Source organism: Chrysemys picta, chromosome 1, assembly GCF_011386835.1.
Source record: "Chrysemys picta bellii isolate R12L10 chromosome 1, ASM1138683v2, whole genome shotgun sequence".
NCBI lineage: Eukaryota > Metazoa > Chordata > Testudines > Emydidae > Chrysemys > Chrysemys picta.
Window position 1 is genome coordinate 355,788,547 of NC_088791.1, and position 24,766 is coordinate 355,813,312.

Below are 24,766 nucleotides of genomic sequence, written 5' to 3' on the forward strand. Positions count from 1 at the left end.
TGACATTATCTAATTGATTTATGACCATATAGATCATTATTGCAACCACTGTCATATAGTTGCAACAAATCTTGTACAAGGGGGTCAAGTGAGATGTCTATGAAAAGTTTGTAAGTTGCTGGTTATGATTACGCTGGTTATGTTTGTATTCATGTACTATTTTGGTATTTGAAGTTATGATTATTGTCTGTGTACTTGTATTTCAATATGCTCGATTCCGAGTAGCACCAGTAAAGCATTTGCCTACCTTATTGAGAACTTAAGTGGCTCATCAAGAGACACTTTACCGACAGCGGACCTTGGGAGATGCCAATCCACATCTAATGAGCCTTCCTGGAAACGTTCAAAATGGAACCAGCTGGGAAGATCACCTTCAACAACTCTCTAAGGTCCTCCACACATTTCGGGAGGCAGGACTCACAGCAAATCCAACTAGACTATAGAGAAAGAGGCTTTAGTCCATTGAATGGGCCATAGACTCTCTACAATACTTCCTTTTAGGGAATACCTTTTGGCTGGTTACTGACCATGCACCATGGTATAGTGGCACACACACCTGCCACTACCAGGACCCTTGTGGCAGGGAAAACTCCACAGCAGCCCAACACTGTAGCATTTAATTTCAGAAAGGGGAACTTTCACACAAAAATGAGGAGGTTCGTGAAACAGAAATTAAAAGGTACAGTACCAGAAGTAAAACCCCTGCAAGCTGCGTGGAATCTTTTTAAAGACACCATAATAGAAGCTCAACTTAAATGTATACCCCAATTTAAAAAAAACATAATAAAATAACCAAAAAAGAGCCACACTGGTTAAACAACAAAGTTAAAGAAGCAGTGAGAGGCAAAAAGGCATCCTTTAAAAGTGGAAGATAAATCCTAATGAGGAAACTAGAAAAGAGCATAAACTCCAGCAAATGAAGTGTATAAATATAATTAGAAAGACCAAAAAAGAATTTGAAGAACAACTAGCCAAAGACTCCAAAAGTAATAGCAATTCTTTTAAAAATACATCAGAAGCAGAAAGCCTGCTAAACAACCAGTGGGGCCACTGGACAATCGAGATATTAAAGGAGTACTCAAAGACAATAAGGCCATTGCGGAGAAACTAAATGAATTCTTTGCATCGGTCTTTACAATTGAGGATGTGAGATTCCCAAACCTGAGTCATTCTTTTTGGGTGACAGATCTGAGGAACTGTCCCAAATTGAGGTGTCATTAGAGAAGGTTTTGGAACAAATTGATAAACTAAACAGTAATAAGTCTGCAGGACCTGATGGTATTCACCCAAGAGTTCGGAAGGAACTCAAATGTGAAATTGCAGGACTACTAACTGTCATCTGTAAATTATCATTTAAATCAGCTTCTGTACCAGATGACTGGAGGATAGCTAATGTGATGCCAATGTTTTAAAAGGGTTCCAGAGGTGACCCTGGAAATTACAGGCCCGTAAGCCTCACTTCAGTACCGGACAAATTGTTTGAAACTATCATAAAGAACAAAATTGTCAGACACATAGATGAATGTGCAGCGGCAGCCAAAAAGGTGAACAGAATGTTGGGACTCATCAAGAAAGAGATAGATAGTAAGATATATTGGAATTGGATAAGGTTCATAAAAGGGCAACAAAAATGATCAGGGGTATACAATGGCTTCCAAATTGGGAGAGATTAATAAGACTGGGACTTTTCAGCTTGGAAAAAAGGTGTTTGGGGGGAAGTATGATAGAGGTCTATAAAATCATGAGTGGTATAGAGAAAGTAAATAAGGAAGTGTTATTTACTCCTTCTCATAATACAAAAACAAGGGGCCACCAAAGAAAATTAATAGGTAGCAGGTTTAAAACAAACACAAGAAAGTATTTTTTCATGCAATGCACTGTCAACCTCTGGAACTCCTTGACAGAGGGTGTTGTGAACGCCAATACTATAATGGGGTTCAAAAGGGAGCTAGTTAGATTCATGGAGGATAGGTCCATCAATCGCTATTAGCCAGGATGGGCAGGAATGGTATCCCTAGCCTCTGTTTGCCAGAAGCTGGGACTGGGTGACAGGGCACGGATCACTTGATGATAACCTGTCTGCTCATTCCCTTTGGGGCACCTGCCATTGGCCACTGTCATAGAACAGGATACTGGGCTTGATGGACCTTCAGTCTGACTCAGTATGGCCATTCTTATGTTCTTATTTTCATAGAGAGCACATTCAAAAAGTTTGAGGAGGATACCAAGCTGGGAGGGGTTGCAAGTGCTTTGGATGACAGGAGTAAAATTGAAAATGATCAGAACAAAGTGGAGAAATGGTTTGAAGTAAATAGGATGAAGTTTAATAAAGACAAATACAAAGTGCTCCACATAGGAAGGAACAATCAGCTTCACACACACAAAATGGGAAATGACTGCCTAGGAAGGAGTACCGCAGAAAGGGATCTGGGGGGTCATAGTGAACCATAAGCTAAATATGAGTCAACAGTGTAACGCTGTTACAAAAAAAGTGAACATCATTCTGGGATGTGTTAGCATGAGTGTTGTAAGCAAGACATGAGATGTAATTCTTCTGCTCTGCTTTGGGCTGATTAGGCCTCAACTGGAGTATCATGTCCAGTTCTGGGTGCTACAATTCAAGAAAGATGTGGACAAACTGGAGAAAGTCTAGAGAAGAGTAATAAAAATGATTAAAGGTCTAGAAAATATAACCTATGAGGGAAGATTGAAAAAAATGGGTTTGTTTAGTTTGGAAAAAGAAGACTGAGAGGGGACATGATAACAGTTTTCAATACATAAGAGGCTGTCACAAGGAGAAGGGAGAAGAATTGTTCTTCTTAACCTCTGAGGATAGTACAAGAAGCAATGGGCTTAAATTGCAGCAAGGGCGGTTTAGGTTGGACCTTAGGAAAAACTTCTTAACTGTCAGGGTGGTTAAGCCCCGGAATAAATTGCCTAGAGGGTTGTGGAACTCCATAATTGGAGATTTTTAAGAGCAGGTTAGACAAACATCTGTCAGGGATGGTCTAGATAATCCTTATTCCTGCCATGAGTGCAGGGGACTGGACTAGATGACCTCTCGAGGTCCCTTCCAGTCCTATAATTCTGACTCTACGATTTTTGTGAAAAGCTTTTAGACATGTTAGGAGTAGTAAACCAGAAGCCCTTTCGGGATACTGCTTCTCTGCTCACAGCTGTAAAAAGCTCAAAGCTTGTCACAGCAGGGAAATGATAATTAACCTGGTCTGCTCTGTGGAAGGGGAAACTGAGGCACATCAGCTCATGGCATTGATAAATATCTGTATTGAGTTATCACCAGTTGGAAAAGCACAATGGTTACTAATGTGGCACAGACACAATGAGAGATTTCCTAGCAACCCAGAGAAATGACACTCATGGACTTCTGAGATCACTAGGCTGATCTACAAAGCGTTACAATGTACACAGAACTTGTGGGGTATTACAAAGCAATACCATGGCACTGCCATATTTAACATGGTGATATGATTATGATGTGTTTTATACAAAGTATATCATGTAAGGTATCAATGGAAATGTTATGATTTGCTGAATATGGTTACCCTGTTTGCATACATGTATCATTTTTGTACCTAAAGTTATGAACATTGACTCTGTCCCAGTATTTCAAATGTGTTTGCTCCCAAGTAACACTCAGACCGTAGTTTACATCCAGTCTAGCCAGCACATAGTGGATGAACCATTCAAGGTAATGGCCCATTAAGAAACATGATTGGCCTTAGAAGAAGCTAATCGACATCTGATGAACTTTCCTTGGAACATCCTAGCCAGGATATGAGTAATGTGCCTTGATATGAATTATCAAAGAATGCAAGGCCATGTGACCAGTTCAACTTGTGTTTGTACTTTTCTGCTAACTCTGCTGAAGGCTTTTGCTTGGAAAAATGAAGTTCCCTCCACATGGCAAAAGCTATGACAGGAGGAAGGGACATCATCACTTGGTCTCACTCCCTCCACAAGTCAACACCTTTAAACACCTTAGGAACAAGAACTGAACTGGGGATGTGGCCCGAGCCAGAAGGGATTTCAAGCCTGTGTATGGAAGATTGGTGAACTGTTTGTACCATGAGGGTGAGACACGGCTTGATGCAAACCCTGTCTAGTGTATAGAACTTAAAATGCAGTTTCATTTATTTATTAGGTAACCAACTTTGATCTTTCATCACTACGCTATTACTTATAATCACTTAAAAGCTATCATTCTGTATAATAAATCTGTTTTATATCTTTTCACCTAAAACAGTATGTTGTTAGCAATGTTTGTTCAAAATCTGTAAGGGAAGTCTGCTCAGGAACAGGGGCTGGTGCATTGTCCTCTTCACATTGAGGGAGAGGTGGACTAATTAACAAAGTCACATAGGTCAGGCTTTGACCAGGGCAAGATGGTACAGCTCTGGGGAACTATCCTGGGAAACTGGGAGGAACTGGCTGGAATCTCTCTATTATTGGTTAACGAGTGGCTAGTGAAAGTTTTCATGTAACTGTAGCTGGGTGTGTCTCTGTCTGGATTTTTGCAAGACCTGGGGAGGATTGTGGCTTCCCACAGCCTCACAATGTGAAGGGGTCACAGATTGGCATGCAAGAGGGCTCAGTGGTTGCACCCCGGGGAAGTCTGTCACACCCACCAATGAATAAGTCCTTCTAGACCATTTCCCACTTGTCATGCGATCAGTTACTGACAGAGAGACTGTGGTTATGGCAGGGAAGCCAGAACTCTTCAGTTCTGTTTGTCATCCTCTCTGTGACCTTGGCAAGTCACATGTCCCCTTGCCTCTATTTACCTATCTGTATATTGAGGAACTGTTCATGGTGACTTTCGTTTGCTAAGAGTTTAGAAGATCCTTAAATGAAAGTATAATGACAGTTACTAATGAAAATTACTGATCTCTGATCCCTTAGCCGGCAGAAAGTGTTAATGTCTCCCCTCAGTCATCTTTTCCATAACTGTCTATCTACTATATTCCCATCCAACCTGGAAATTTACAGGATATCAGACCATATGGAGACATAGACATTATCCCTGGTTTTCTTACTAATCAACTATAATTGTAAAATGTACAGAAATAAACAGAACAGCCAATAACTATAATTTTTTAAATATACACAAATACACAGAACAGCCAATTTCTCTCTAACTCAGCACAGAGCCCAAGAGTTCTCATCTCCCTTTGGGAAGGTCCCTTATTTACTGTTTACACAGAAGTGCAGACATGGAAAGAGAGAGATTCGCTAGAGTATCTCCAGTCTCTGGCCTGTTTACATTCAGATGCCGCTTCTCCCCTAGAGGCTGAGCGAATCCCCCCTGGGATTGCACAGAGACATATTATAAACAGTGCAGGTGCCTGTGACTTCTCTTCTTGTCTGATGCTGCTGCAGATGCTGGGTTGACAGAGGTGTGGGACACGGCTACCTGAGAGGGATTCCCAGGGAAGACACTTCCATCTCAGGATTCAAAGGTACCCATCTCTTTCTGAGGAGATCTCCAGCTCCACAAACCTAATGTAATGTGTGTATGGTGGGATAGAGTGTAAGTCTGTGGTCCTTTCTGCTCTGCACACCCATTAAACATCTCAAAGACCTTGGTATGTGTGATGAATTTTCTCCAGTATCACAGGCCAAAATATCACCTTTTGCTGCGGCTCCCCATCTGGTTGAAAGCCTCTGGTCCAACATGGCTGCATTTCAGTGGCAGAGGGGATCCTTCAGGATGACAGGTGTTAGTGGATGTATAACATAAGGTCAAATTCTGAGGCCGTGACCCGTAGTTTACTGAGGCAAAACTGCCCTTGGAGTAAGAACTGAGTAAACACCTCAGGATCCAGCTGTGTGTTAATATACAGACACTGTCACCACCTCCCCTTGCATCTCAGGGCTCTGGCTGTTAATGGGGGAGGGGAGCTGTTAGCTCACTTTTATCTGCTGGAAAGGACGGAGTTGCCAGGGCTCCTCACTGGAACAATGATAAGAATTTTTCAACATGGGCAAGACATCTTCTCTGCTAGCTTCATTCGAGAAGTCAGCTGAAATGTTATCTTTGAAACTTAAAAAAAATAATTCAGCCTGAAGCAGACACCCAGCTTGGGAAATTTCAGTCCAAATGCTTAATGTTTGGCAAACTTATGAGCAACTGAAAATGAGGTCTCCTAATTGAAGGTGTCAGAGAACCTTAAGTAAAGTTGGTTCCACCAGCACCACCTACAATGGCAATCCATTTGTGAGTCCTATTCGCCTAAGTTCTTTGTTCCAATAATGTCTGTGGCAAGGAGTTGCACAGGCCAAATATATATTATGTAAACAGTTTTCTTTGAACAATGTTATATGTTCAGACTGTCAATGTAATTGAAAGTTCCCTTATACTCCAATGCTAGAAGTCTAAATAATAAAATGGGTGAACCAGAGTGCTTCATATTAAATGAGGATATTGATATAATTGGCAATCAATGGGATACAGTAATACCAGGGAACAAAATATATTGGAAGGATAGAACAGGGCGTGCTGGTGGGGAAGTGACATTATATGTGAAAGAAATCCTAGAATCAAATGAAGTAAAAATCATAAATGTATCAAACAGTACCATAGAATCTCTATGGATGGAAATTCCATGCTCTAATAATAACAATATAGCGGTAGGGATATATTACCGACCACATGACCTGGATGGTGATAGTGAATGTGAAATGCTCAGGGATATTAGAGGTTATTGAAATAAAAATCTTAATTATAATAGGGGATTTCATTTATCCCCATATTGACTGGGTACATGTCACCTCAGAATGGGATGCAGTTGACACCTTAAATGAATGATTCTTGGAGAAGCTGGTCCTGGAACCCAACAGAGGAGAGGCAATTCCTGATTTAATACTAAATGGAGCACAAGATCTGGTCCAAGAGGTGAATATAGCTAGACCTCTTGGTGATAGTGGCAGGAAAAACACCACAGCAGCCCAACACTGTAGCATTTAATTTCAGAAAGGGGAACTACACAAAAATGAGGAGGTTAGTTAAACAGAAATTAAAGGATACAATGCCAAAAGAGAAAACTCTGCAAGTGTCATGGAAACTTTTTAAAGACACAATAATAGAGAATCTACATGAATGTATACCCCAAATTAAAAAGCATTGTAAGAGAACAAAAAAAAAAAGAACCACCGTGGCTAAACAACAAAGTAAAAGAAGAAGTGAAAGTTAAATCCTATTTAGGAAAATAGAAAGGAGCATAAACACTGGCAGATGAAGTGTAAAAATACAATTAGGAAGGCCAAAAAAGAATTTGAGGATCAGTTAGCCAAAGACTCAAAAAGTATTAGCAAATTTTTTTTTTAAGTACATTGGAAGCAGAAAGCCTGCTAAACAACCAGTGGGGCCACTGGACAATTGCGGTGCTAAAGGAGCACTCAGGGATGAAAAGGCCATTGCAGAGAAACTAAATGAATTCTTTGCATCAGTCTTCACAGCTGAGGATGTGAGGGAGATTCCCAAACCTAAGATATTCCTTTTTGGGTGACAGATCTGAGGAACTGTCCCAGATTGAGATATCATTAGAGGAGGTTTTAGAAGAAATTGATAAATTAAACAGCAATAAGTCACTAGGACCAGATGTTCTGTAAGAACTAAAATGTGAACTTGCAGAAGTATTAACTGTAGTCTGTAACCCATCATTTAAATCAGCTTCTGTACCAGATGACTGTAGGATAGGTAATTTGATGCCAATTTTTGAAAAGGGCTCCAGAGGTGATCCTGGCAATTACAGGCCTGTAAGCCTGATGTCAGTGGTGGGCAAACTGGTTGAAACTATAATAAAGAACAATATTATCAGACACATAGATGAACATAATTTGTTGAGGAAGAATCGACGTGGTTTTAGTAAAGGGAAATCATGCCTCACCAATCTGGTAGAATTCTTTGAGGAATGGAAAAAGGCAAATGGTGGTGTCCCCGAGGGATCTCTTCTGGGACCAGTCCTATTCAACATATTTATAAATTTTCTGGAAAAAGGGGTAAACAGTGAGGTGGCAAATTTTCAGATGATACAAAATTACTAAAGATAGTTAAGACCGAGGCAGACTGCAAAGAGCTACTAAACAATCTCTCAAAATTGGGTGACTGGGAATAAAATGGCAGATTAAATTTAATGTTGATAAATGCTTATAATACACAGTGGAAAGCATAATCCCAACTCTACATATAAAATGATAGGGTCTAAATTAGCTGTTACCACTCAAGGAAGAGAGCTTGGAGTCATTGTGGATAGTTCTCTGAAAACATCCACTCAATGTGCAGCAGCAGTCAAAAAAGCAAACAGAGTGCTGGGAATAAATTAAGAAAGGGGTAGATAATAGGACTGAAAATATCATCTTGCTCTATATAAATCCATGGTACGCCCACATCTTGAATACTGTTTGCAGATGTGTTCGCCCCATCTCAAAAAATATATATTGGAATTTGAAAAAGACAACAAAAATGATGAGGGATATGGAATGGCTTCTGTATGAGGAGAGATTAGTAAAACTGGGACCTTTCAGCTTAGAAAATAGACGGCTAAGGGGGGATATGATTGAGGTCCATAAAATAATGACTGGTGTAGAGAAAGTAGATAAGGAAGTGGTGTTTACTCCTTCTCATAACACAAGAACTAGGGGTCACCAAATGAAATTAATAAGCAGCAGGTTTAAAACAAATAAAATAAATTATTTCTTCACACAACACACAGTCAACCTGTGAAACTCCTTGCCAGAGGATGTTTTGAAGGCCAAGACCATAACAGGGTTGAAAAAAAAACTAGATAAATTCATGGAGGATAGATTCATCAACGGCTATTAGCCTTGATGGGCAAGGATGGTGTCCCTCGTCTCTGTTTGACAGAGGCTGGGAATGGGCGACAGGGGATGGATCACTTGATGATTACTTGTTCTGTTCATTCCTTCTGGGGCACCTGGCACTGGCCACTGTCAGAAGGCAGGATACAGGGCTAGATGGACCTTTGGTCTGACCCAGTGTGGCCATTTTTATGTTCTTATGTTCCCTTATTCATGTGTTGTGAGAAAGAGTAAATATAAATGCCTGATCTACATTCTTTATTAATAGATTCATAGGGTTTAAAGTCAAAAGGGACAATTAGATCATCCAGTCTGACCTTCTTTATAACACAGGCCTTTTAATTTCACCATCTTACCCTTGTATTAAACCCCTTGACTTGTGTTTGACTAAGGCCTGGTCTAAACTAGGATTTTACATCACAGAATCATAGCACCACAGGATGAGAACGGATCTCAAGGGTCAGCTAGTCTAATTCCCTGCCAAGATGCAGGATTTTTGTGTCTAGAGCATCCTAAAGAGATGAAAGAGCTTTCATTATTTTCCAAGGCACCTCTTCCATTGACCTGCTGTGCTTAAAGTTAGGAATTTTGACCTGAGAGTTAATCTAAATTTGCTCTGCTGTAGTTTGAACCCATTGCCACTTGTCATGTCCTCTCTTAATCTCCTTTTTTCCAAACTAAACATGACCAGTTCCTTTGGCCTTTGCTGGTATGACTTGCATTCCATCCTTTTGGTCATCTTTGTCACTCTCCTCTTGATCCTCTCCAGTTTCTCTACACCTTTCTATATAGCAGTGAACAAAATTGGACACAGTATTCCTTCTGAGGCCTAACCAGCACTATCACACTCCCATGACTTGCTCTCTCTGCCTCTGCTAATACAACAAACATTGCATTTGCCTTTTTTTGCAACAGCAGATACATCCACACCCCTGAGAAATGTAGCTATGTCCTCCTAACCCTGGAGTAGACAGCATCAATCTCGCTACCACCTCTAGGGGAGGTAGATTACCTACACTGATGGGAGAACCCCTGTCATCGGTGTAAGTGCTGTCTACACTGAAGTGTTATGGCAAGGCTGCTGTAGCTGTTTAAGTGGTTCTGGAGACATGGGTAGTTGGAGAATTTACCACTTCCCTTTGCAGTTTGTTCCAATTGTTAATCATTCTTAGTGCTAAACATTTGGCCCTCACTTCCAACTGGAATTTCTCTGCATTCAGATTCCAGCCATTAGACCTTGCTCTGCCTTTCTCTGCTAGATTACACAGACCATTTTGCACAATGTTTTTTCACCAATGCCTTGTAGTAATTTTCTATTTGCTTTCATCGTTGATGAAAATATTGATTAGCTTCAGCCCTAGAACTAATCCCTGCAGACCACCAATTGGAACACCTCTATTCGCTGGCAATAGCCTGTTGACACCTTCTTTCTGAGATCAGCCAGTTAGTTAGTTTTTAGTCCATTTAAAGTATGCTTTACTGATATTGTAGAGTGTTCATTTTTATCTGAATATTTTCCCCATGAAATGAAATGCCTCAGATAGCCTTGATCAACTAAACAAATATTCCCATTAAAGAATGAAATCGGGTTTGTTTGACAAGACCTGTTTACCATAACCCATGTTGTTGATTGACATTAATTATATTCCTAGACTTTTTTGTAATGAATCACATACCGGCTTCTCCACTGTTTCCTAACCATGTGAATTTAACTTTTCCTTTTTTAAAATAGTTTATTTTAACACAGAACTGTTAGGAATTTGCTTTGTTGTTTTATTCTGCTGCTGCCTGACTGTGTACCTCTGTGTCCAGATGAGATGTGTGACTGCTCTGTCACTTAGTAACTGCCTGATTGCGTACATCCGATTCTGAATCAGATGTATGGTTGATCAATCAGTTTCTAACTCTTGTGTTTGTAACTCTAAGGTTCTACTGCAAATATTGTTTAACCCCCTGCTTGACAGCTAATGGACTGGAAAGGTTTTCATCAGCTCATATGATATACTGCTTCTTTCCAAATGCAGAACAAAAGTATTTCTTGAAGGCATCCACTTTTTCTGTAATATTAACAAGATTCTTTTCTCAATCCAGGAATGGGCACAAACCTTTTCTAGGAATTCTTTTGGTCTTAATATTCTTAATAACCACCTTTCTGTTATCCTTATCCCTGCCAAGCATGGATTTTTCCCTGATGTCTTTAATGTCCTTTTTCAATTTTCATAACTTCTAAATTGTATTGCTGATTTTATATTTTTCCGTGTTCCCATTTGTTGTACATTTCTGTTTTCCCGCTAATGGCTGCCTTCACTTTTCACTGAACTGGGTTTTTCTCCTACGTTCTCTGCTTTCTTGATGGCGGAATTGTGATTTTTTCTGTATCTAATAATCTTTTCTTAAAGAACCTTTAATATTCATCCCCATTTTACTGTCTAAATATTTCCTTCCAATCAGTTTTGCTGTTACTTTGCCTCAGCTTTGAGAATTAGCCTTTTTGAAGCACTAAATACTTATAGTTATTACTGGTTGGGAACTGTTCTTCGTTTGTCAATTTGAATGTCATCAGTTCATTCTTCATTTTGCTCTCCTCTATCATATGCCCCATTCTTTGTCTTTTATCTAAACTCAACAGTCCCACTCTTTTCATTCTGTCCACATCTGGCAGCCTCCCCCATTCTCATAGCCTGTCTTTGAAACCCCCTTTCTATCTCTTATATCTTTTATAGGGACCGGGTGACCAAAACTGAGCACATGTCCACAGCATGTTATTCTGTATCCCATTCCTTAGGCATCCAATCTTTGTCTTTGTTTGGCCACTATTGAGACTGAGGAGGTGTTTCCATTGAGCTGCTATCAATATTTTCCCTGAGATGTGTTCTAGTTGGGATGTTTCTACCTGGCACATGTCTAAGCAAAAGGTCAGATTTTTTTCCACTTTGAGATTTTGAGCAAGCAGGTGAATGGGGAACTCCCTACAGCATGGATTCACTAGCTTGGCTTTCATTGAATTAAGGAACTATGACGGAAAACCAGTATCCACACACACATTTCCTCCTGGTGCCTATTAAGGTTTCCCACACCATGGGATGTAAGAATTATTTACCCATGGAGCACAATCAAGTATGGAATGGCATTATTAGAGTCAATTATTCAGAATTCATATATCCAAATAAAGAAAATGTCATTTTAGAGTGTGGGAAGAGTGACCAATTTGATTCACCTATGAGAACAGCTTCCAGTTGTGCATGTAGTGTCTCATAATGGCATTGTCTCTCCATCCAGGCATTTGTACTGTGACCATCACTCTAGACTCTTTGCACATACAGGAAGTCAAGGCAATTTACAGTACATGCAGGCGACACCGTTCTACCTCAAAGTTAGACACCATCTTTCCTACTCCATGTCAGATTCCAACACAACTGACTTCACCAACCCCTCCACCTTCATCCTGCTGGGCATCCCAGGCCTGGAGGCAGCCCATGTCTGGATCTCCATCCCCTTTTGTGTCATGTACACCATAGCCGTCTTGGGGAACTTCACCATCCTGTTCATCGTCAAGACAGAGCCGAGGCTGCATGAGCCCATGTACTACTTCCTCTGCATGCTGGCCGTCACTGACCTGGTTCTTTCTACAACCACCATGCCTAAAATGCTGAGCATCTTCTGGTTCAAATCCAGGGAGATAGATTTTAGTTTGTGCCTCACCCAGCTCTACGTCGTTCACTGCTTCATAGCGATGGAGTCTGGAATTGTCGTGGCCATGGCTTTGGATCGCTATGTGGCCATCTGTGATCCCCTGAAATATTCTACTATCCTGACAAACCACATGGTGGCCAAGATTGGTCTGGCTGTGGTGCTGCGTGGCAGCATTCTTGCACTCCCCTATCCCTTTCTGGCGAGGCGGTGGCCATACTGCAGAACCAACATCATCTCCCACACGTACTGCGAGCACATAGCCGTGGTGAAGCTGGCCTGCACAGACATACGCATCAGTAGTTACTACGGCCTGATTGTGGCATTCTTGGGGATTGGTCTGGATGTGTTTTTTATCGCTGTGTCCTATACACTGATTCTAAGGGCCATCTTCAGCCTCCCCACAAAGGACGCCCGGCTCAAGACTTTTGGGACCTGCAGCTCCCACTTCTGTGTCATTTTAGCGTTTTATATCCCAGCTCTCTTCTCCTTCCTCACACACCGGTTTGGCCACAATGTGCCCCCGCATTTTCACATTCTCATTGCCAACATGTACATTCTACTGCCCTCCATGCTAAACCCCATCATCTATGGGGTGAGGACCAAACAGATCCGAGAAAAGCTGCTCTGGCATATTACTCATATTGAATAAAGTTTTCTTCTGGTGGTCTGGCTCTCAGACCAAGCTCCGTGGAGATCTGGCTGGTGACATAGTGCTGTGCTCTCTTCCCTGAATCACTGACCGGAGACATTAAATTCTTTCTTTACCTCATAGTGCTGTATCAACCTGACAATCTGGGGAATCTATCTATGTACAACTCACAGGGTTGCCACATTTCTTATTGCTGGTAACTGGACACCTGAGGCTCCGCACTTTTCCCCACCTGTTCCCCCATGGCCCTGTCCCTGTCACTCAATCCTCTCCTCACTATCCCTATTACTTGCTGGATCATCTCCACACCCCTCCTTACCCCAGCTGCATCCTACATGTTCCGGGGCTGGAACGGGAGTTTCTGAAGCCTGAGGAGGAACCTTCCTGCTGGTAGAAGGCAGGCCCAGTTGAGCAGGGGCTGATGTGGGTTAATGACACAGTGTCTCCCCCCACTTTGCTGTAACTGGACACTGACAGATCCCCTTTTCGACTGGACATTCCAGCTAAAAAATCGGGGGGAGGGGTGGTTAGTGGTGTGGGACCCTAGCATCCTGGGGTGGAAGTGATGGGCTGGAGGGTTTAGAATTGATATTAGTGTAAGCAGAGTCGGGATGAGCTCTACCCTGACATCTGGTGGTGAATTATGGTGAGTGTGGAAAAGAACTCCAGGGGCTGAGCTTGTTTGCATAAAAAGAACAGGAGTACTTGTGGCACCTCAGAGACTAACAAATTTATTAGAGCATAAGCTTTCGTGGACTACAGCCCACTTCTTCAGATGCATATAGAGTGGAATAAATATTGAGGAGATATATATACACACATACAGAGAGCATAAACAGGTGGGAGTTGTCTTACCAACTCTGAGAGGCCAATTAAGTAAGAGAAAAAAACTTTTGAAGTGATAATCAAGTTAGCCCAGTACAGACAGTTCGATAAGAATTGTGAGAATACTTACAAGGGGAGATAGATTCAATGTTTGTAATGGCTCAGCCACTCCCAGTCCTTATTCAATCCGGAGTTGATTGTGTCTAGTTTGCATATCAATTGCAGCTCAGCAGTCTCTCGTTGGAGTCTGTTTTTGAAGTTTTTCTGTTGTAATATAGCCACCCGCAGGTCTGTCATTGAATGACCAGACAGGTTAAAGTGTCTCGCACTGGTTTTTGAGTATTATGATTCCTGATGTCAGATTTGTGTCCATTAATTCTTTTGCGGAGAAACTGTCCGGTTTGGCCAATGTACATGGCAGAGGGGCATTGCTGGCACATGATGGCATATATCACATTGGTAGATGTGCAGGTGAACGAGCCCCTGATGGTATGGCTCATGTGATTAGGTCCTATGATGATGTCACTTGAATAGATATGTGGACAGAGTTGGCATCGGGGTTTGTTACAAGGATAGGTTTCTGGGTCAGTGGTTTTGTTCAGTGATGTGTGGTTGCTGGTGAGTATTTGCTTTAGGTTGGGGGTTTGTCTGTAAGCGAGGACAGGTCTGTCTCCTAAGATCTGTGAGAGTAAAGGATCATCTTTCAGGATAGGTTGTAGATCTCTGATGATGCGCTGGAGAGGTTTTAGTTGGGGGCTGAAGGTGACAGCTAGTGGTGTTCTGTTATTTTCTTTGTTGGGCCTGTCTAGTAGGAGGTGACTTCTGGGTACTCGTCTGGCTCTGTCAATCTGTTTTTTTCACTTCAGCAGGTGGGTATTGTAGTTTTAAGAATGGTTGATAGAGATCTTGTAGGTGCTTGTCTCTATCTGAGGGACTGGAGCAAATGCGGTTATATCTTAGAGCTTGGCTGTAGACAATGGATCGTGTGGTGTGTCCTGGATGGAAGCTGGAGGCATGTAGGTAAGTGTAGCGGTCAGTAGGTTTCCGGTATAGGGTGGTATTGATGTGACCATCGCTTATTAGCACAGTAGTGTCCAGGAAATGGACCGCTTGTATGGATTGATCTAGGCTGAGGTTGATGGTGGGATGGAAATTATTGAAATCATGGTGAAATTCCTCAAGGGCTTCTTTTCCATGGGTCCAGATGATGAAGATGTCATCAATGTAGTGTAAGTAGAGTAAGGGCGTTAGGGGACGAGAGCTAAGGAAGCGTTGTTCTAAGTCAGCCATAAAAATGTTGGCATATTGTGGGGCCATGCGGGTACCCATAGCAGTGCCGCTGACTTGAAGGTATATATTGTTCCCAAATATGAAATAGTTGTGGGTGAATTTGCATAGGCACACCCACTCACCTGGCATGAAACAACAGCAACTGAAAGTGGTTACTTTGGCTGGTGTGGGATCCCCAGTTTTCTCTGTTATTGGGGCAGGAAGAATAAAGTTTTGTCACCCTGATTCTGTGAATCAAGGCCAGTGGAACTGTTGTATGACAGAAGGACTGAGTGAGTCCTTTACCATTACCTAAGTAGCACTTGCTTGACAAGGGGCATGGGTTACAACTCCCAGTGAATTGAGAGAGGATGGGGATAGGTATTTGTACCTGATGGGATGGGATGGGCCCCCTCTGAGGGTTTGAAGCACCAATTGCATGACCTTCTCTCTCCATGGTTGAATGTCAGAGCTAACTTTGATTCCATTAGGAGTCTAGTTACAGGCTGCTGAGCTGAATTCACTTTGGGCCAATGGTGCACTAGCACTGTTTGCGGGGATGGCTGGAGTGACTCACAGGTCAGGGAGTGGAGCAAGCAGTTTGTGGGATGGCAGGAAGTGGACTGGCTCGTGGTGAAGGCTGTGGCAGAACCCCATGGAGAGATAGCCAGCTGGCCTGGGATCATGTAAGGTGCCCCTTAACACCCTGTGTGTGCCCCTCCTTTTACTCTGAGGCTGCACTGACCAGGGACAGAGACTTTGGGTGGTTGCTGGACCCAATAGACTTTGGGGGTGTTGGACTTTGGGGACTCTGGGTGATTTTTGGGTTGCTGGATTCAAGAACCAAAGGGAAAGGACACAGCCCAATTTGCTGGGGTGGGGTTTTTGCTCATGGTTTGTGTTATGAATCCTGTTTGTGGTGTTTTTACAATTTAATACTGATGTCGTTTACCTCATGTTATTAAACATTTTCTGCTACACTCAGACTCCGTGCTTGCGAGAGGGGAAGTATTGCCTCTTAGAGGAACCCAGGGGGGTGGTATGTAATTGTCCCAGGTCACTGGGTGGGGGCTCGAGCCGGTTTTGCATTGCGTTATTGAAACGGAACCCCTAGATACAGAACCCGGCCCTTGTTGCTGCCTACTTAGATGGGCAGAAGGGTTACATTAGCGTGGGGCTGATAGGGGCGGGGGATCGGGGAATAGATCTTAGCATGTATGTGATGGGGGGTGGGACCTGTCTGGGAATGGATATTAGTGTGGGACTGATGGGGGAGGATCCGAGACTGTCTAGTGACATGGAGGACAAACCTCTCTCTCCCCTAGCTCCTGGGGAGTTGGGTGGGGGAAGTCCTTTTATCCCAACTTGAGAACAGTTTATTAATCATTTCACAGCATTTCTTATGATTTTCTATTACCGGTGTCTGTAGTCTGTTCAGTTAAAACTGAAACAGCCCCTTTATGTTGTTTTGCCTTCAATTTATCCTTTTGATTTTTTCCTACATTTGTGCATTCATATCACGTTCCAATTCCTGACAACTTTGAGTTAAAGCAACCATATGCTTGGCATCGGTTATATTCTGCATCAGAGCAGTTTGCAATTTTTTTTTTATTAATGGGGATATCCTATTTCCTAGAACTGGAAGGGACCTTGAAAGGTCATCAAGTCCAGCCCCCTGCCTTCACTAGCAGGACCAAGTACCTATTTTGCCCTAGATCCCTAAGTGGGCCCCTCAAGGATTGAACTCACAAGCCTGGGTTTAGCAAGCCAATGCTCAAACCACTGAGCTATCCCACCCTCCTTAATGTCGTCTCTTCTCTTCCCCTCCCCTCATTTTTCAATCTCATTTTCTCCAGCTCCTGTTGCAAAATTTCCTTCTCATGTTTCCAGATCTCATACTCCTCTGCAAACGTATTCACAGCCTGATACATAATCCAAACAGCAGCATTTGTCATTTATTCCTTTTTAGGAGTGGGAGTGTGTAACAGGGTGGTTACCCCGCTCCTGCAGAGGGGTTTAAAACAGCTCTGGCAGGGGGCTGGGGCAAAGGGAAAAGCTACTGGGCTGATTGGGGAAGTAGCCACAGCTGGGCCATGCCCTAATCAGGCCCCAGCTGCCCTGTATAAGAAGGCTGGGAGCCAGGAGCTCAGCAGTTTCTCTCTGCCTTCAGAGAGAGAAGGGCCTGGTTGCCGGAAGCTAGACACAGAGTACCTGGGTGGAGCAGGGCTGGGGAGCTCTAGCCTGGAAAGCCCCAGGCTGTGAGCTAGGAGAAGGCTAAGGGGTACTGGGGGTTGCAGAGGGCAGCCCAGGGCTAGGCCAAGGCAGCAAGTCCAAACCCCCCTTGCCAGTGATGAGTGGCCGATACTGCAATCTGCCCCAGGGAGCGGGGGCTACTTGGTGACTGGCAGTGGCCTAGTGCTGAGGCAAGGTGGGGATAGTGGGTGGGGTCCCCAGGGAGGGAGACCCAGATCTGTAGGGTATTGCCAGGGGGCAGCACCCAGAGCAAGGGGAGGGACACGGGGGCCAGTGCAGAGGGAAAGGCAGATCACTGGCCTGCAGAGGGTGATCCAGAGGCTGGTAAGCTAATTCCCTAGATGACCAGCAGGAAGTGCTGTAGGGGTGAGTCCAGACCTCTACAGAGTGTCACACGTCTATTATTTTAATAACATTGCATTCAACACCCTTCCCTGAAGAGGACAGGTACAGTGTTTGGCAGGCAGGGATCAGAGCCAAGATCTTCACATGACTGTCTAAGGAAACACCCCTCAACCTTTAGCAGGGGTTTGGGGCATCCCCTTCAGCCCTGGTATGGTGACCCCTCACTGTCTGCATTTGCAAACCCCAAGCTATAAATAATATAAGTCAGAACTGATTCAGAACAATATTTAAATTAGTTGGTCAGCACCAGTGATCCAGGATACCAAGCTCTTACGGGGCAACCAGTCCAGAAACAGTATCAGAGGGGTAGCTGTGTTAGTCTGCTGCATCTGACAAAGTGAGTATTCACCCATGAAAGCTTATGCTCCAATACGTCTGTTAGTCTATAAGGTGCCACAAGACTCTTTGTCGCTTTTTCCAGAAACAGTACGGATTCAGTTTAAAGACCTATTCACGTAGACATGTCAGTAAACCATCCTCTGCTGTGAAATATTAACTCTAGGGGGTGCTACTGCCCCTGAAATGGATCTTTAATGGCTCCCAGTGGAGAAGATTACTGTCCTACCAGTCAAAAAGTCCCCAAGAATTATCTGCAATACACAGCATTTTACTGAGAAGGAATTACGCAACTGGTAATGGGTTATATCAAGCACATAACTCCTAAGTTAGACAAAGCTATGCATTAAGAGCTATACATTTCTCTAAATGAGCCTCCTTTTCACAGAGATTCACAAGTACTTCCTGTGCTGGCCCCACGCAGTGCTGCTTGGCAAACAGAGAAGGTGGTTACCAATTTTATATGCGGCTTATTTTCTCTTCATCTGTTCTTCTCAGCCCTCTGGTCTCTCTTGGATTCCCTTGTGGCAAGACTTTGGCTGTGCTGAGACTCCTTTGGTTCACAGTCCTACTCAAGCCCATGGAGTCATGTTTAGCAGCATTGCAAACTTCTTCAAATGTCAAAATTAAGGAATCCCAACCAACCAGTAATGTAATTTGCTTAATTCTTATATTCTTTTCCCTCAAATGAGTCACATGTCTTAAAAGCATGCCCAGTGGCCATGTGGTTACAAATTTTTTCCTAATGAGTATTTTAGAAGTGGCAAGATGGTGTGGCACCATGTCAAGATCACACCACGTTTACTCACTCATCAATTATTCACTCTGGCTCTCCACATGACATTCTGCTGCAAGGTCATTATAACTAGTTAGTCTGTGCTCCATGCCGGAACTTTATACATGTGATATTTACTTTTGCATGCACCCATATTTACCGACAGTAGATTCAATATTGATCGGACATGCAGGTTTTGCTAGTTCTTCATCAGATTCACTTCTGCTTAAAGGGGACCTGCTCCCAGGATAGTCTGCAGCCATCCAGCCATGTTTAAGTCATGGCAGGTTATACTCACATCATGCATCCAGTATAGCCACACCAAATTGGCACCATTCCAACAGTAGCAAAGATGAACTTGCCAACCTTGTGAAATGATTGGGTGAAACCTCTGCAAAATATGGCACGGAATCAGTGCAGAGAAAACCAAGCTGATGACAAACAAATGTGACAGGATCAGCTCATATATCACTATCAGTGGACAAGAGCAAGAGACAGTGAAACAGTTCAAGTGTTTGGGAGCAATCATCACTGATGAATGATTAAAGGCAGAAATTCTGGCAAGAACTGCACAAACAAAAGCAGCAGTGGCAAAGCTAAAGCCAATTTGGAGGAACAAGAACATCTCCCTGGAGTCCAAATTGAAACAGCTGCATGCACTGGTCATCTCCATTTTTCTGTTCCTGTGCAAGACATGGACCCTTCCGACAGAACTTGAACGAAAAACAGCCCTCGTGGCCCACAGACCGATATGGAAGTCTCCCCAACGCGGGAGAGGGAACTTCACCTTGCACTTGAAAACACAGGTGTCCATCAAAAAATGGTGATGCTCATCCTGCAGCACAGTGGGGGACGGGGTCGTGGACCTATAACGATCCTCTGGCTGGGTCCCTGTTATGACCTCTGTGACCCACGGAGATGGGCAAACAAGGAGAAGACCACCGGTGCAGCGACTCTCCCGGTCACACCACGCAACCTGTCTCTATCTCTAGAAAGGGAAAAGAAGGTGGAGAGACGAGAGCAGCCCCTAAAGGGTCAGTGAAGGTAGACAAAAAAACACACCCTGAGGTTTGTCCAAGCACAGGGAAAATGAGACAACCCCAAGGGTGGCAGTAGTATGGAAGATGGAGGGAACAGAAATGCGTAGGGCCCTACCAATCTCATGGCCAAGAAAAAAGTGTCATGGACTGTCAAGGCTGCTTCCCCACTCTGAACTTTAGGGTACAAATGTGGGGGCCTGCATGAAAACTTCTAAGCTTAAGTACCAGCTTAAATCTGGTCCGCTGCCACCATCCCAAAGCTAATTCCCTTCCCTGGGTAGCCTTGAGAGACTCTTCACCAATGCCCTGGTGAATACAGATCCAACCCCCTTGGATCTAAAAACAAGGAAAAATCAATCAGATTCTTAAAAAGAAGGCTTTTAATTAAAGAAAAAGGTAAAAATCCTCTCTGTAAAATCAGGATGGAAAATAACTTTACAGGATAATCAAACTTAAAGAGCTCAGAGGACCCCCCTCTAGCCTTAGGTTCAAAGTACAGCAAACAGAGATAAACACTCTAGTAAAAGGTACATTTACAAGTTGAGAAAACAAAGATAAACTAAAACGCCTTCCCTGGCTGTTTACTTACAAGTTTGAAATATGAGAGACTTGTTCAGAAAGATTTCGAGAACGTGGATTGATGTCTGGTCCCTCTCAGTCCCCAGAGCGAACAACTTCCCAAACAAAGAGCACAAACAAAAACCTTCCCCACCCCAAGATTTGAAAGTATCTTGTCCCCTTATTGGTCCTTTGGGTCAGGTATCAGCCAGGTTACCTGAGCTTCTTAACCCTTTACAGGGAAAAGGATTTTGGAGTCTCTGGCCAGGAGGGATTTTATAATACTGTACACAGGACAGCTGTTACCCTTCCCTTTATAGTTATGACATGAAATCAGCTGTCCCCCAGGAAATCTGATCTCCTGTGCTGCTGGGAGCCTTAGGTGCCTAGCTGCTATTCTGTTGGTTGTGGGGAGCGACAGGAGTTGTCCTTCCCCTGCATGGCCGCTCTTGGTGGGGAGATCAGACCCACCTTTAGCAGCAGCACAGAAATGAGGATCGTACATGCTCAATTGTCCGGGGCGGCTCTATGTTTTTTGCTGCCCCAAGCACGGCAGTCAGGAGGTTACGCGGATTCGGCGGCGTTTCTGCAGATCATCTGTCGGACCCGCCGCCGAATTCCCGCCAAAGCCGCAGGACTGTCAGACCCCTCCTGCAGACATGCCCTCTCAGCGCCCGACAAGCCGCGCCCCACGGCTTGCCGCCCCAGGCACATGCTTGCTGCACTGGTGCCTGGAGCCGCCCCTGCCCAGGAGCTGAGCTCAAAGTTTCTGTTCCTTCCCCTCGCCACCCCCTGCAACTCCTGCCACAGAACCAGGCACTGAGCTCTGGGCTTCCTCCTTCAGTGGCTCCGTCCAGGTTGGGGGTTTTCATTCCTCTGGGCTTCTCTGCCCATCTCCTTTGCTCCCACCGCAGCTCCTGCCTCTGCTCTGTGGCTGTGGTTATGGCCCAGGCAGCCTGAGCTGACGGCTTCTTCTGCAGGTCCAGCCGGGGCAGCCTGGGCTCTTCCCCTCCCCCGGCCGCTCATACTGGGGCTGGAGGCTTGAACTCCTGCCAGCTGAAGCTGAGGCAGCCTAGGCTCGGGCCTTCTGTCCCCTTCTGCTGAGCTGATCCACATGAATCAGATGAGGACTGCCATGTTCTGTTCATTCCCTCTGAAGCCCCTGGCACTGGGCACTGTCAGAAGACAGGCTACTGGGCTACATGGACCATTGGTTTTACCCAGTATGGTCATTCTGATCTGCTTATTTAGACCCCAGATGTATCTGCCTTTGCTGTAATACACTATACCCCATTCCTCTCCGAGAGCTGAGATAGATCCCAGGAGTCCTGATGTGGTCTCTCTCTCCACAGCGTTCATAATGAAGTAAGAATAAACATTAAAATTTTAACACTAACCAATGCCCCTTAAGTGAATTGTCACAAGATGTGAGCATATATTGGTTTTAGAGATGACTGGGTTGCAGCTGACAAGGGGAGGGGACTACAGGAGCAAGTGACAGGGGCATGGCCTTGGGGAGAAAACACACAGCAGGGTTGAGGCTTGACAGAAGAGGTGAGGCAAGATTGCAATTTCAGGGATCCAGCTACCAGCAATTAGAAAGGTGGCAACCCAGTACAGTGTACACAGACTGACTCCCCAGTTCATCACATTGACACAGCACAGTAAGGACAGGAAAGGGTTTAATGTCTCTCTGTCTGTCCAGTAAGTGATTCAGGGAAGAGGCCTGAGCACCATGGACCAGCCAGCTCTGCACAGAGCTCAATCTGAGAGCCAGAGCACAAGGAGAAAACATTTATGTCTTTTTATGAGTAAAGAGCTGCAGCAGCCTATCCCGGATCTGTTTGGTCCTCAACCCATAAATGATGGGGTGTAGCATGGGGGGCACCACCAGGTACAAACTGTCAAAGAGAACGAGGAAGTGCAGTGGCACATTGTGGCCAAACCGGTATGTGAGAGAGGTGCTGAAATCTGGGACGTACAAAGCTGAGATGGCACAAAGATGAGAGATGCAGGTCCCAAAAGTTTTGAGCCGGGCATCCTTTGTGGGGAGGCGGAAGATGGCCCGGAGGATCAGAGTATAGGACACGGCGATAAAAAACACATCCATTCCAGTCACAGAGAAAAGATCAAACAGGCCATAGTAACTACTGATGCTGATGTCAGCACAGGCCAGGTTCACCACAGCTATATGCCCACAATAGGAGTGGGGGATGATGTTGGTTCTGCAATATGGCCACCGCCTCGCCAGGAAGGGATAGGGTAATGTGAATATGCAATTTCGCAGCATCACGGCCAGGCCTATCTTGGCCACAACAGAGTTTTTCAAGGTCGTGGAATATCTCAGAGGATTGCAGATGGCCATGTAACGATCAAAAGCCATGGCCACGAGGATTCCAGACTCCATCGCTATGAAGGAGTGAAAAAAATACATCTGGGTGAGACAGGCACTGAAACTGATCTCTCTGGAATTGAACCAGAAGATGCTCAGCATTTTGGGTACAGTGGATGTGGACATAACCAGGTCAGTGACGGCCAGCATGCAGAGGAAATAGAACATGGGCTCATGGAGGCTCGGCTCCCTCTTCACGATGAACAGGATAGTGAAGTTCCCCAACAAAGCTATGGCGTACATAGCACAGAAGGGAATGGAGATCCAGATGTGGGCTGCCTCCAGGCCAGGAATGCCAAGTAGGATGAAGGTGGAGGGATTGGTGAAGTCAGTTGTGTTGTAATCTGACATGGTGTAGTGGAGAAGGTGTCCTACATTGAGGCATAAGGGTGTCTCCTGCGTGTACCGTATGTTCCCCTGATTTTCTGTGTGTTTCCAGGGTCTCGGGTGATGGTCGCAGTTGAAATGCCTGAATGGAGAGAGAACGTTAATATGAGACAGTACATTCACTAATGGAGGCTGTTCTCATGGTAGAAGCAGATCGATCACTCTTCGCACACTGAAAAATGACATTTTCATTATTCAGAGACAATAACTATGAACAACGACCCTACTAAATCCAATTCCTTATTTTGTGTTTCTCCCTGCACCAATAAATCCTACACTTTGTGGTGGAGGAACCTTAAGAGGCAACGGCAGGAAACAGCAGGGTGGATACTGGTTATCCATCATTGTTCCTTAATACAATGTGAGCCAGGATAGGGAATCCATATTGTAGGGTGTTCTTGATTCATCCAGTTGCTCGAAATCTGAGAATGGAAAAAAACAGACTTTTGACAAGACATATGCTGGGAGAAAACTCCCAACTAGAACATACCTCAGGGAAAAGACCTGGGAGCCATTGATAGCAGATCAAGAGAAACACCTGCTCATTTGCAGTAATGGACAAAACAAAAGCAATGTTCAGATCCCTAAGATAGGGGATGGAGAATAACATGTTCGTGATATGTGTTCACTTTTGGTCAACCAGTCTCCATTAAGGATATAACATATATAAACGGAGTTTTCAAGATAGGCTTTGAGAATGCGGCAGGCTGCCATATGCAGACAGATAGAAAAGTCTGGGACTCTTTAATTAGTTTGCACAAGAGACAAAGAAGGGAGCAGATGATATAGGAGAGGAAAATAAAAGTGAAACTGATTTACATGCAAATGGACAGTTCCCAACCAATACTATCTATAGATACTTAGTGCTCCAAGAGGACTCATTCCCCAAAGCTGAGGAAAATTCTCAGCAAAACTGATTGGGAGGAAAAAGTTAGACAGAAAAATATGAATGAAAATTGGTAATTTTTTTATAACAGTTTATTAGCAGAAAAATCATGATTCCACCGTCAACAAAGTGAACAACTCGGGTAAAAACCCAGTTCAGTGGCAAAGTGAAGGCAGCAGTTGAAGGGAGGGGGAAGCAATATGTAACAAAGAGGAAAAAGGGAAAATAGATAGCCAAGAATAGAAATCGGAAGTTATGAAAATTGATAAGGGATGTTAAGACGCCAGGGAAAACTCCATGTTTGGCAGGGCTATGGATCACAAAAAGGAGGTTATTAAGTATATTAACAACCAGAGAAATCCTAGAAAAGTTTTATGTCAATTCCTGTGTTAAATGTAGAGTATTAAAAAATAAAAGGAACTTTTTTTTTTATAAAAGAATTGACAAAGTTAAGAAATAA

At 43.8% G+C, this 24,766-nt stretch overlaps 2 protein-coding genes across 2 annotated transcripts; one reads left to right on the forward strand and one right to left on the reverse strand.

The window, feature by feature from the left end:
- Positions 1 to 12,235: 12,235 nt before the first annotated feature.
- LOC135972516 (olfactory receptor 52E4-like) lies at positions 12,236 to 13,180 on the forward strand. The gene has a single exon (XM_065550625.1). It carries the CDS (start codon positions 12,236 to 12,238, stop codon positions 13,178 to 13,180), a length of 945 nt encoding a protein of 314 aa, XP_065406697.1.
- A 9,256-nt stretch (positions 13,181 to 22,436) lies between these two features.
- LOC135972519 (olfactory receptor 52R1-like) lies at positions 22,437 to 23,384 on the reverse strand. The gene has a single exon (XM_065550629.1). The coding sequence runs from the start codon at positions 23,382 to 23,384 to the stop codon at positions 22,437 to 22,439; it is 948 nt and encodes a 315-aa protein (XP_065406701.1).
- Between the last annotated feature and the right edge of the window lie 1,382 nt (positions 23,385 to 24,766).

What these genes read in the sequence shown, in the direction of transcription:
- LOC135972516 (XM_065550625.1), top strand. Translation starts at nt 12,236, where the DNA reads ATGTCAGATTCCAACACAACTGACTTCACCAACCCCTCCACCTTCATC.
- LOC135972519 (XM_065550629.1), bottom strand. Translation starts at nt 23,384, where the DNA reads ATGTCAGATTACAACACAACTGACTTCACCAATCCCTCCACCTTCATC.